This window comes from Lepisosteus oculatus, chromosome 3 (genome assembly GCF_040954835.1).
Source record: "Lepisosteus oculatus isolate fLepOcu1 chromosome 3, fLepOcu1.hap2, whole genome shotgun sequence".
NCBI classification, from domain to species: domain Eukaryota; kingdom Metazoa; phylum Chordata; class Actinopteri; order Semionotiformes; family Lepisosteidae; genus Lepisosteus; species Lepisosteus oculatus.
Window position 1 is genome coordinate 74824128 of NC_090698.1, and position 12974 is coordinate 74837101.

Below are 12974 nucleotides of genomic sequence, written 5' to 3' on the forward strand. Positions count from 1 at the left end.
GAGAGACCAAGATCAGGAGCAGGAGGGAGGACAGGACGAGGAAGAGAGCAGCAGGAAGTTCCGACTCACAGGGCAGGATATTGACGTATCTGTTCTTCTCCTTGTTCTCCTCTTTGGACGCTGCATCACAGGAGGCCTGGATGGGACACACGGGCAGGGCCTGCCGAGACACGCGCACGGCGTTAGCAAGGCCGGCAGACACAGCGGCTCTTTCTGAACTTCAGAGAACTGCCCCGTCCTCGGTCCTGGTGCTCCTGTTCCTACTCGTGCATCAGATAAAGATCACACGAATTCCCGATAAGACATGTTCCACAACACGCCAATGACCTTTTGACTTTTTCACCCCAATCAGACATCTCGACGAGAACAAATCAACATGAGCAGTAAAGTCTTCTGGTCCAGCGCCCCCTGCTGAGTAACATGTCCATGTGTGTGAGGTGTGTGCAGAGTGTGTGTGCATCAGGATAACGGAGGCACCTTACATGGTTTGAGAGTGAGATTGCAGGGGGAGAGACAGTTTTCCTGAGTCTGTTACTGTTACAGCTGGAGACACAGGGGCTGCTCCCACCTGGGAGCAGAGGGGGTGAGACACACACTCCGTAACGCTCTTAGTCTTCTTTACTCTCCTCCGGTTGAAGATGGCATTTAATGCAAACATTTAAGAATTAACTAGCTTAGCCCATGTAGAGGTTTGTTCCCTTACCAGCAGTCCCTGCTGTAATGTTGTGCAGTGAGAAAGCAGAGAAAGACGGGGTCTTTGTGTGCATTACGGTGTTGTAGAGATGATGCAGCTGTATGGAGTTGGGTGACTATCATGTTGTAGAGCTGCATGGTACTATGTACTTGTATAGTGTTATGTAGTATGTTCTTGTGGAGTTGGACGGGAAGACTCACGTTAAACTCCTCTCTGAAGAGCTTGTTGTCGTCAGCCATGCGGCGATTAATCTCCTCCTCCAGCTTGTCCACAGGAAGGGGCGGGTACTTCCTGTTAGTGCTGGGAGAGCGAGCCAATAGTGGCATGCTCTGGAGCTCTGAGAGAGAGGCAGACAGAGAGGAGGGGTTATACTGATACTGACAGACCAAAATGGCTCAGTCCCCTAGGACACAGTCACTACAGCTGGGACAGCGCAGCGGAGTGGGGCCGAACCTGCAGACCCAGCTGATGCCCTGGGCAGGGCTCTTGCGGTCTGAGGCTGCAGCCCCCACAGCCGGCTGAGCCAGAAGACCAGCGTGCTGAGAGAGGCAGGGGTGGAGAAACCTGGCTGACACACAGTCCAGGCCAGGGCAGACAAACGCGTCGGGCAGTACCTGTGTCGTCCGCTCGGCCGTTGGGCAGCCTGAAGGAATTGGAGTGGCTCCCAGCCTGCTTGTACTTCTTAAACCTGCACAGACAGCAGAGACATGCTTTACTGGAGAGAAACACATCAAGGTTTATTCCCTGCTGAGAGGAAAAGAACAATATTTCAGCTGCGGAGCTTCCTCAGGTACCCACAGAAGGCTTCAACAGCCGAAAAATTCGGTCTCTTTTCTTTTCCTTTCCGCAGGGAAAAAACTTTTACCTGAACTTGAACTTTATTGCCATATGTAACTGGTACTGGTACAATGGAATTCTTACTTACAGAAAGTCTCTCGATTGTAAAACAAGTGTAAAAAACAAGACAAAGTGCAAACAGTGCATCAAGACAATGTACAAACAAACAATAGACAATGTGTAAGTAAACATGTAGACAGTTTGAATGTTAACAATACAGACGTGTAAACAATGACTGGAGATGTGCAATAGATAAGAAATCATAAGGAGGTAGATGGTGATGGTGTAGGTGTGGTCCGAGGGGGATGGCTAAATGTGTTCGCCAGTCTCACTACTTGTGGATGTTCTGGGTAGGCGAACTGCAGGGAGGAGTTAAAGATGTCCGTAAACACTGTGGTCAGCTCGGCTGCACATGTCCTCAGGACGCGAGGTGGTATCCCATCAGGCCCTGCAGCTTTACGGATTTTCACCCTGCTCAGTCTTCTGCACATCCTGCTCTGAGAGTTTCAGAACAAACTCCCCCTGCACACTTGGGGTCTTCTCAGCATTGCCCGTGTTCAGAGCATCAGAGCGGGCATAGAAGTGGTTCAGTTCGTCAGGCAGGGATGCGTTGTTGTGTCAATCTCCTGGCTGCAGCCCTTGTAGCCTGTGATTGACTGTAATCCCTGCCACAGCCTCCGGGTGTCAGCGCACTGCGTTTCAAGCCGCACTCTGTAGCTACGTTTGGGGCGTTTTATGGCTTCTTCTAATGCATACCGTGATTTCTTGTACAGCTCTTTGTCCCCCAATTTGAACACGGTGGATCTATCTTTTATTTTATTGCGAATGTCGTTGTTGAACCACGGTTTCTAATTGGGAAATGACCTAATTTTCATTTCTGGTACACAAATGTCGGTGCAGTATTTAATATAGCTGGTGACCGCGTCCGTATACTCATTTAAATCTGTGTCGGGAGCTCTGAATGCGTCCCAGTCTGTACTATCAAAGCAGTCTATTAACTTGCTTTCCGCTTCCTCAGACCAACAACGCACTGACCTGTTCGCAATGGGGGAGGTCTTCAGCTTCTGTTTGTACTCAGGAAGCAACAGGAGAGCGATGTGGTCCGACTTACCGAAACTCGGTTTGGGAAGCGCTTTGTATGCTCCTTTTATTGTTGTGTAGCAGTGGTCCAAAATATTGCCTCCTCTTGTCGGTACAGTGACATGCTGAATGTATTTTTGCAGTACTTTCCTCAGATTGCAGTGGTTGAAGTCCCCAACTACAATTGAGAGGGCTTCTGGGTGGGAGTTTTCGTGCTTGTTGATAATGTCGTGGAGTTCGCTGTGTGCTGCTTCCACGCAGGCTTGAGGTTGAATGTAAAAACAGGAATGATCCCTGCCCCGTGTGAGGATCGAACTCACGACCTTCAGATCATGAGACTGACGCGCTACCTACTGCGCTAACGAGGCTTTGCAGCCTATGCTGAAGTGGCCACCTGCTTGAACTAGAACAAATAGGCTGCTGGCTGGCCAGTGACAAGGCCACACTGCTGCAGGACCTGCACTGCTCGGGGAGCACGACCACAGCCTGTTTACAACGACCTTCAGGCAGGATTCTGCAGCACAGGGGCCCCAGGAAATGGAATCAGTTCAGCTCAAAGGGGCCTGTGGCCTTCCTGATACTGTAAAGTCTACTTGTGTCCCAGCGTCGGGAGTATTTTCACTGTGGCTCACCTGAGCATGTATAGCACGATGATGATGAACACGATGACCAGCAGGGAGGAGACGGCCACCATCACAGCAATGATTGGTGTCTCATCTGGAGAGCAGAGGAAACACTGAGAGTGAGAGAGAGAGCATACAAACACTAGTGCACCTGGGTACGCTCACTCTAGAGCACCAGGGGGGCACGCTCACTCTAGAGCACCGGGGGGCACGCTCACACGCTCACTCTAGAGCACCGGGGGGCACACTCACTCTAGAGCACCGGGGGGCACACTCACTCTAGAGCACCGGGGGGTGGGGTGGGGGGGCACACTCACTCTAGAGCACCGGGGGGCACACTCACACGCTCACTCTAGAGCACCAGGGGCACGCTCACATGCTCACCCTAGAGCACCAGGGGGGCACACTCACACGCTCACCCTAGAGCACCAGGGGGGCACACTCACACGCTCACTCTAGAGCACCAGGGGCACGCTCACATGCTCACTCTAGAGCACCAGGGGCACGCTCACATGCTCACTCTAGAGCACCAGGGGCACGCTCACATGCTCACTCTAGAGCACTAGGGGCACGCTCACATGCTCATCTAGAACACCAGGGGCACGCTCACATGCTCACTCTAGAGCACCAGGGGGGCACACTCACACCCTCACTCTAGAGCACCAGGGGGGGCACACTCACACGCTCACCCTAGAGCACCAGGGGCACGCTCACATGTTCACTCTAGAGCACCAGGGGGGCACACTCACACGCTCACCCTAGAGCACCAGGGGCACGCTCACATGCTCACTCTAGAGCACCGGGGGGCACACTCACACGCTCACTCTTGAGCTGAGCTATGTCAGGGTGTCTTGCTGCCTCCTCTGTCAGTGCCAGATGAAATGCTGGAGTGGAGCAGAGACACAGGAAGGGCACTGCCTTGAGAAACACATTCGCGGTGAATCACAGACTCACTGACTGCACACAGGGGGCAGAGGGGTGACAAGAACTCACTGACACTCTATAGAGGGGGGATCTGTACTGCCTCTTACCTGTGCCACTGTCACCACCTGCAAAAAAAAAGTCCCACAGGTCAGAACATTACCATAGCAACAGTGCTCACCGACCTCATAGCCGAGGAGACTCTCAAACACGCTCTGGTCACCACTGAAACACGGCATGCTCAGGTGAAGAGCAGGAGCTTTGGATAATGTTTTTTTCCAATCCTTTCAAAGCAAATGACCTGCTTCTCCTAAAGAAGCTGCTGCCGCCCTCTTACAGACCTGCTGCCCTGACAGTGTCTGTGTGGGCTGCTTCCTTCACAGCAAGACACTTTACATGGGCTTCTGCCTAATTGCCAAATACACTCAAGGGCTTCATTCAGTTTGACTCTGTTTTCAACAGATCAACACTCACAACACAACACTGATGTATTCAAACTTGCAGGTGAAACAGTCCGTATTCAGAAAATGGGACTGTCGGAGCAAAGAAACAGTTTGCCAGCTGATACGAAGTTGCAAAGTGATTAAATGAAGGATTCTGAGACAGTTTGAAGATTAAAAATTAAACACATAAACAACTGTAAACCATAACTTTTAATGGAGGAGTTTCTGATTCTATCTGGTTTTAAATGCAATTCAATGTATCAGAATCAGCTGAAACAAGTCTATTACATTCAAAGTGTAGATGATGTTAATAGTTATATTGTTACAAAAAATATAGGTACAAAAGGAGTTAGCCCATTTAAACCATTATACAGAGTGTACCTGTACTGGACTGTACTGCACTGTCTGACTGGGGGCAGTGTGACTCAGTACTGCACTGTCTGACTAGGGGCAGTGTGACCCAGTACTGCACTGTCTGGGACAGTGGGGTCAGAATACCGGCCTACCTGGAGTGGTGATGGTCTGTGTCGTGGTCTGTCCAGCAGGGGGCGCAGAGGGGGTGTTGACGGGGGGCGCCCAGGTGGACGGAGGGGGTGACGGGGTCTGTGGCTCATCGGCCTCTGTGCCGTTCTCCCCAGTGGAGGGCAGGGTGCTGGTAGGAACGGGGGCCGGAACACTGCTGCTGGGCGCCCCGGCTGCCGGGCTGCTGGGCACGGAGACGCCGGTGCTGGTGAGGGCGGTAGTGTTGACCGGCACTGAGGGAGGGGCCGCTGTCGCCGGGGTGGAGACCCCAGCGCTGGGCAGCAGGCTGGGGCTGGTGCTGTTGGCTGAGGAGAGAGAGCAATGTTACTAGCTGCACTGCGCCTGGTAGCATCATCTGTCCTGGCTCCTGGACAGGGCCTGTGGGGCAGGTGGCAGCTGTGTGTGGTCTATGGGGCAGGTCCCAGCCTCGTGGGGCAGCTGGGGCAGGTGGCAGCTATGTGGGGTCTGTGGGGGAGGTGGCAGCTGTGTGGGGCAGGTGGGGCAAGTACCAGTTGTGTGAGGCAGGTCCCAGCTGTGTGGGGCAGGTGTGCCAGCTGTGTGGGGCAGGTGGGGCAGGTGCCAGCTGTGTGGGCCAGGTGCCAGCTGTGTGGGGCAGGTGGGGCAGGTGCCAGCTGTGTGGGGCAGGTGGGGCAGGTGCCAGCTGTGTGGGGCCGGTGGGGCAGGTGCCAGCTGTGTGGGGCAGGTGGGGCAGGTGCCAGCTGTGTGGGGCCGGTGCCAGCTGTGTGGGGCAGGTGCCAGCTGTTTGGGGCAGGTGGGGCAGGTGCCAGCTGTTTGGGGCAGGTGCCAGCTGTGTGGGGCAGGTGCCAGCTGTGTGGGGCAGGTGGGGCAGGTGCCAGCTGTGTGGGGCAGGTGGGGCAGGTGCCAGCTGTGTGGGGCAGGTGGGGCAGATGCCAGCTGTGTGGGGCAGGTGGGGCAGGTGCCAGCTGTGTGGGGCCGGTGCCAGCTGTGTGGGGCAGGTGCCAGCTGTGTGGGGCAGGTGGGGCAGGTGCCAGCTGTGTGGCCCAGGTGGGGCAGGTCCCAGCTGTGTGGGGCCGGTGTGCCGTGTGCTCTCACCTATGGGGACTTCTGTTTCAGATTTCTGGGGTGCGCTGAGGGCCACAAAGGCCACACTGAGGAACAGGAGCTGCACCCACACACCCATACTGCCCTGGAACACAGAGAGACAGACCGTCCATCAGGAAAGCAATAATAATAATTTTCACCTATTCCCACTGCACGGGCAGCACTGCGAGGAATACAGCTGTCTGAAGGAACCTGACAGGCAGCTTCATTGCTAGAGAAATACAGGCAGCAGAGACAGAAGCAGAGGGAAAGGGAGATTCATCTGAAAAGCACTGAACATATGGCTACTTACTGTTTTTTATATTATAACATTTCATTTCAAACTAGATTATACTTTTCACCCACCTGTTTCACTTGTGAGAAAGAACTGCTTCATGTGTGAAAGCTCTGCAGCGATTCTGACTCTCCTATCAGACTCACCCTGCGGCCCTCTCAGCTCAGACCACAGAGATCTCAACTGGAGGAACCACGGGGCTCACCAGAGGGTTTCCCAGCTCACAATGGCACTAGGTGGGGAACCCAGTCAGTCAGCTAACGCTCAAGCCCATTCTAGAGCTGAAAGAGCACCTCGGTCCACTTGTCTGACCCAGGCGGGACACCCAGCATTGTAAACTGCAGCTCTGAGCACACAGTGCTGCCATCACAGCTGGTGTGAGGAGTCCCTGCCACTGCCTCCTACCTCTCCCGGGGCAGGAGGTGGAACACAGCGACGTCACAGAGGAACACCACGGCAAGACAAACTACCCTGCAGCTCAGAACAAAGGTTCTTTCAGGACAGAACAGGCTCGGATAAAATGAAGGCCACAGAGCAGTACTTGGCCAGCAGATGGCAGTGTTGCTCTCCAGACTGGGAGCACAGCAGACAGGACTCTTGTCGGAGTCAAGCACAGCAAAACACTCTTAACTCAGCGCCCCCACACCCCACTAACCAAGCACCCCCCCAACACACACCCCACTGACCCAGCACCCCCACACACACACACCCCACTGATCCAGCACCCCCACACACACACCCCACTGACCCAGCACCCCCCCACACACACACCCCACTGACCCAGCACCCCCACACACACACCCCACTGACCCAGCACCCCCACACACACACACACCCCACTGACCCAGCACCCCCACACACACACACACCCCACTGACCCAGCACCCCCACACACACACACACCCCACTGACCCAGCACCCCCACACACACACACACACCCCACTGACCCAGCACCCCCACACACACACACCCCACTGACCCAGCACCCCCACACACACACACCCCACTGACCCAGCACCCCCACACACACACACACCCCACTGACCCAGCACCCCCACACACACACACACCCCACTGACCCAGCACCCCCACACACACACCCCACTGATCCAGCACCCCCACACACACACACACCCCACTGACCCAGCACCCCCACACACACACACCCCACTGACCCAGCACCCCCACACACACACACACCCCACTGACCCAGCACCCCCACACACACACACCCCACTGACCCAGCACCCCCACACACACACACACACCCCACTGACCCAGCACCCCCACACACACACACACCCCACTGACCCAGCACCCCCACACACACACACCCCACTGACCCAGCACCCCCACACACACACACCCCACTGACCCAGCACCCCCACACACACACCCCACTGACCCAGCACCCCCACACACACACACACCCCACTGACCCAGCACCCCCCCACACACACACCCCACTGACCCAGCACCCCCACACACACACACCCCACTGACCCAGCACCCCCACACACACACACCCCACTGACCCAGCACCCCCACACACACACACCCCACTGACCCAGCACCCCCACACACACACACACACCCCACTGACCCAGCACCCCCACACACACACACACCCCACTGACCCAGCACCCCCACACACACACACACCCCACTGACCCAGCACCCCCACACACACACACACCCCACTGACCCAGCACCCCCACACACACACACCCCACTGACCCAGCACCCCCACACACACACACACCCCACTGACCCAGCACCCCCACACACACACACCCCACTGACCCAGCACCCCCACACACACACACACCCCACTGACCCAGCACCCCCACACACACACCCCACTGACCCAGCACCCCCACACACACACACCCCACTGACCCAGCACCCCCACACACACACACCCCACTGACCCAGCACCCCCACACACACACACACACCCCACTGACCCAGCACCCCCACACACACACACACCCCACTGACCCAGCACCCCCACACACACACACACCCCACTGACCCAGCACCCCCACACACACACACCCCACTGACCCAGCACCCCCACACACACACACACCCCACTGACCCAGCACCCCCACACACACACACCCCACTGACCCAGCACCCCCACACACACACACACCCCACTGACCCAGCACCCCCACACACACACCCCACTGACCCAGCACCCCCACACACACACACACCCCACTGACCCAGCACCCCCACACTCACACACCCCACTGACCCAGCACCCCCACACACACACACACCCCACTGACCCAGCACCCCCACACACACACACACCCCACTGACCCAGCACCCCCACACACACACACCCCACTGACCCAGCACCCCCACACACACACACCCCACTGACCCAGCACCCCCACACACACACACCCCACTGACCCAGCACCCCCACACACACACACACCCCACTGACCCAGCACCCCCACACACACACACACCCCACTGACCCAGCACCCCCCCACACACACACCCCACTGACCCAGCACCCCCACACACACACACCCCACTGACCCAGCACCCCCACACACACACACACCACACTGACCCAGCACCCCCACACACACACACACCCCACTGACCCAGCACCCCCACACACACACACCCCACTGACCCAGCACCCCCACACACACACACACCCCACTGACCCAGCACCCCCACACACACACCCCACTGACCCAGCACCCCCACACACACACCCCACTGACCCAGCACCCCCACACACACACACCCCACTGACCCAGCACCCCCACACACACACACCCCACTGACCCAGCACCCCCCCACACACACACACCCCACTGACCCAGAGAGCCTGCAGCAGGTAACCCCTGGGCTGGACGAGCTTGCTGCCCTGCAGTGCTCACTCACGGTGTTCAGGGCCTCAGGGCAGATGGTGCCGACACGGGCATCAGCCTCTCACCCGCAGTCCAGGGCGTCCCCTGCGTCCCCTGCGTCCCCTGCGCACACAGAACAGACCCTCAGCCATCAGAGCTGCACTCTGCACCCACCGCCTCTTCACTGGATGATGAGAACGAGAGGCGACTCCATCCTTCTGAAGCACAGCGAGTGATGAACTGTCACTGCTCAGGAGAGAGATCGACCCGGCGCCGCTCAGGAGAGAGATCGACCCGGCTCTGCTCAGGAGAGAGATCGACCCGGCGCCGCTCAGGAGAGAGATCGACCCGCCTCTGTGAAGGAGAGAGATCGACCCGGCGCCGCTCAGGAGAGAGATCGACTCGGCTCTGTGAAGGAGAGAGATCGACCCGCCTCTGTGAAGGAGAGAGATCGACCCGGCTCCGCTCAGGAGAGAGATCGACCCGGCTCCGCTCAGGAGAGAGATCGACCCGGCTCTGTGAAGGAGACCCGCCGTACACCCAATGGGACAAACACCCCACAGAAACTCTGCACATGGAGATCTGTAGAAACATCCTCCGTGTGCAGAGAAAAACACCTAACAACAGGTGCAGGGCCGAATTAGGCCAGTACCCACTATTGATAAACATACAGAAAAGATAATTAAACTATTGGCTACACCTAAAAAACAGTGACCAAAATTCCTACCACCACAAAGCCCTGCTGAGCCCAAAACAGAGCCCCCTGAGCCAGCTGGTCCCGAGGCTCACTGACCTGAGCCACACCGACACCAGCCAGCCCAGGACAGCACTGCTAGAGCACCACAACTCAGACACAAGCACATCACAGCACAGATCAAACAGCAATATCTCACACACTGGGACACACACACACAAACACAACATAAACTGGAATGCTACAGAACCTTAAACAGACAATACAAACTTGCCAAATATTTAACCAAGATAAGAAACAACAAAAAGAAACAGACCCTGATGAAATACAGGCTCAGTGACCACAGCCTGGCCATAGAAACTGGGCGACACAGGCAGACCTGGCTGCCCAGAGAGGACAGGATGTGCTCCCACTGCCAGCAGGGAGAAATAGAGACAGAGGTGCACTTCCTACTGCACTGTGACAGATACTCTGGGATTAGAGACACATTCTTCCCTAAATTTACAAATCTAGAATTTACAAATCTTACAAATCCCAGAGTTCCGACACCTGCCAGAATCACAAAAGCTCCCAATCCTACTGGGAGAGGGAGGAGGGAACTCATTTGAACTGGCAGCCCAGTATGTGATCTGTCACAGCCTGAGGAACAGACCCCCTACTGATCCCTCTAACACCTCTTCCATCAGGAATCTTAGCTTTTCCAGGAGTCTCCCATCCACATTGTGGCCAGGCCCACAGCTGCTGAGCTCCAGTGGGCTGCCAGCTGGGATCTGCAGGGGATGGCTGGCTGTTTCCACCAGACACACCGGAGACAACCTCTTCCACACTGCTCCCTGAAGGCTGATCCGCACAGCTCCACACACACCCCTCGCCAGCACACTTAGGGGACACTCTCCAGCGAGATCCCAGGCTGTGTAACTGGGTTCAGATAAGGTGTAGGCCCTTGTACTTGACTGTTTTTCCTCCTGTACCCCAAAGGATCCTGAAGGACACCTGAGTGCCCCACATATATCATACTGCCCCACTGCACACAGATCAGAGCAGCAGAGAGAAGCTGCTGAGGTCAGAGAGGGGCTTGGCCAGGACACCACGATTGACACCCTGACTCTCACCAACAGTGTCACAGGGCCTTTAATGTGCAAGCAGTCTGGACATCAGGTATGATCTGAAGGACTGCACCTCCTACAGGACTGGCCCAGAGGGGAGAGCAATGATGAAGGGCTCACCAACAGCCCTTCGGTAACTGCCGAGGGACTGAGGGACGAGGGCTCTGTGCCAGGACAGGGTGCACATTCAAGGCACAGCCGGGCTCTGGAGCCTGTGGGACTTCAAACAGCTTCCTGTAATTAACTGTCTTCCTGCTGCAGTAACTGGAGCTGGCCGAGAGCGCGTTCGGGAAGGGATAGGGTGAAGTGTGGTGGGTTAGTAATAGAGGGTAAACTTCTCCTGGAGGGGCGAACAGCCCAGTGCTCTCAGCGTGCAGCTCCACCTTGCCCTCCGCAAAAAGCCAGCGATTAATAACTCCAGGATCTCTCATTTATAAAAAAAAATGTGAATAAGGCAGATTTTGGCTTGGGCATGTGAATGAGGTCAGAAGTCACAGGAAGGTCAAATATACAATAATACATTGGACATTTCTCACAGAAGGAAGAAGCACACAGCCATGAAATATTATCACAAGCAGGAGATGTGGATGAAGCTGATACCCTGCATCTTCCAAAAAAACGCCTGTCAAGATCAAAGTCATGCTTTACCTAGTACAGGACACGCACACACCCTGGACAGGACACCAGTCCATCAGAGACAGCACCCCAGGAACTCTACCTAGGGTCTCCTTGTGCCCCATCTTCAGATCAATTAAGTACTAAGTACTAAGCTGGAGAGCTGGGCCTCTCGTTTGTAACCTCCAATGTTCTTATTTAGTGCTGCAGGTGTTCCGGAAACGGAGCTCATTCTGTGGGACGAACACTGTGACAAGCTGCTTTGAATACTGGCAGCAGCTGATTCAGTGTTTCTATGTGGGCAGCAGGAGTGAGGTCACTGAGCCGGCCAACAGTGACCATGAGAACGCCACTGACCTCATGGTCCAGCAGCAGTGTCCGGGGCCGCAGTCAGTAAACTGGGCTCCCCCACCCTCAGTGTGGGCAGAACGGCTCTCCAACAGCGCTGCCTCTCCACAGACACAGCACCCAGGCCAGACACACACCCACAATTACAGCCCTGCCTGACCTGAAAACCACCAGCCACCTCCCTCTTACCACACTGCACAGCTGCACACAGCTCTGAGCACAGCTGCACACACACACACACACCCCGCCAGTCCAGCTGTGCTCACAGCTGCACACACACACACCCCCCCGCCAGTCCAGCTGTGCTCACAGCTGCACACCTCCCCCCGCCAGTCCAGCTGTGCTCACAGCTGCACACACACACCTCCCCCGCCAGTCCAGCTGTGCTCACAGCTGCACACCTCCCCCCGCCAGTCCAGCTGTGCTCACAGCTGCACACACACACCTCCCCCGCCAGTCCAGCTGTGAGCACAGCTACACACCTCCCCCCGCCAGTCCAGCTGTGGGCACAGCTGCACACACACCTCCCCCCGCCAGTCCAGCTGTGCTCACAGCTGCACACCTCCCCCCGCCAGTCCAGCTGTGAGCACAGCTGCACACACACACCCCCCCCGCCAGTCCAGCTGTGAGCACAGCTGCACACACACACCCCCCCGCCAGTCCAGCTGTGAGCACAGCTGCACACACACCCCCCCCCGCCAGTCCAGCTGTGAGCACAGCTGCACACACACACCTCCCCCCCGCCAGTCCAGCTGTGAGCACAGCTGCACACACACACACCTCCCCCCCGCCAGTCCAGCTGTGAGCACAGCTGCACACACACCTCCCCCCGCCAGTCCAGCTGTGAGCAC

The 12974-nt window shown here is 56.5% G+C and overlaps 1 protein-coding gene and 1 non-coding gene across 5 annotated transcripts in view; both read right to left on the reverse strand.

The window, feature by feature from the left end:
• Positions 1–12974, reverse strand: part of ptpra (protein tyrosine phosphatase receptor type A) — a 36096-nt gene that overhangs the window by 13556 nt on the left and 9566 nt on the right. Inside the window, exons 2-9 of one of the 4 annotated variants that reach the window (XM_069187587.1) lie at positions 9395–9483; positions 6195–6288; positions 5105–5425; positions 4266–4283; positions 3244–3328; positions 1309–1382; positions 895–1031; positions 70–160 (exon numbers count right to left, since the gene is read on the reverse strand). In XM_069187587.1, the coding sequence (XP_069043688.1) occupies positions 70–160; positions 895–1031; positions 1309–1382; positions 3244–3328; positions 4266–4283; positions 5105–5425; positions 6195–6282 (814 nt within the window). In that variant the 5' untranslated portion in view covers positions 6283–6288; positions 9395–9483. Of the gene's footprint in view, positions 1–69; positions 161–894; positions 1032–1308; positions 1383–3243; positions 3329–4265; positions 4284–5104; positions 5426–6194; positions 6289–9329; positions 9484–12974 lie in introns of all 4 variants that reach the window. The other 3 variants (XM_069187588.1, XM_069187586.1, XM_069187589.1) reach the window with 3 other exon arrangements.
• Positions 2907–2979, reverse strand: trnam-cau (transfer RNA methionine (anticodon CAU)). Its single transcript has one exon. It is a non-coding gene; the product is annotated as a tRNA-Met (tRNA).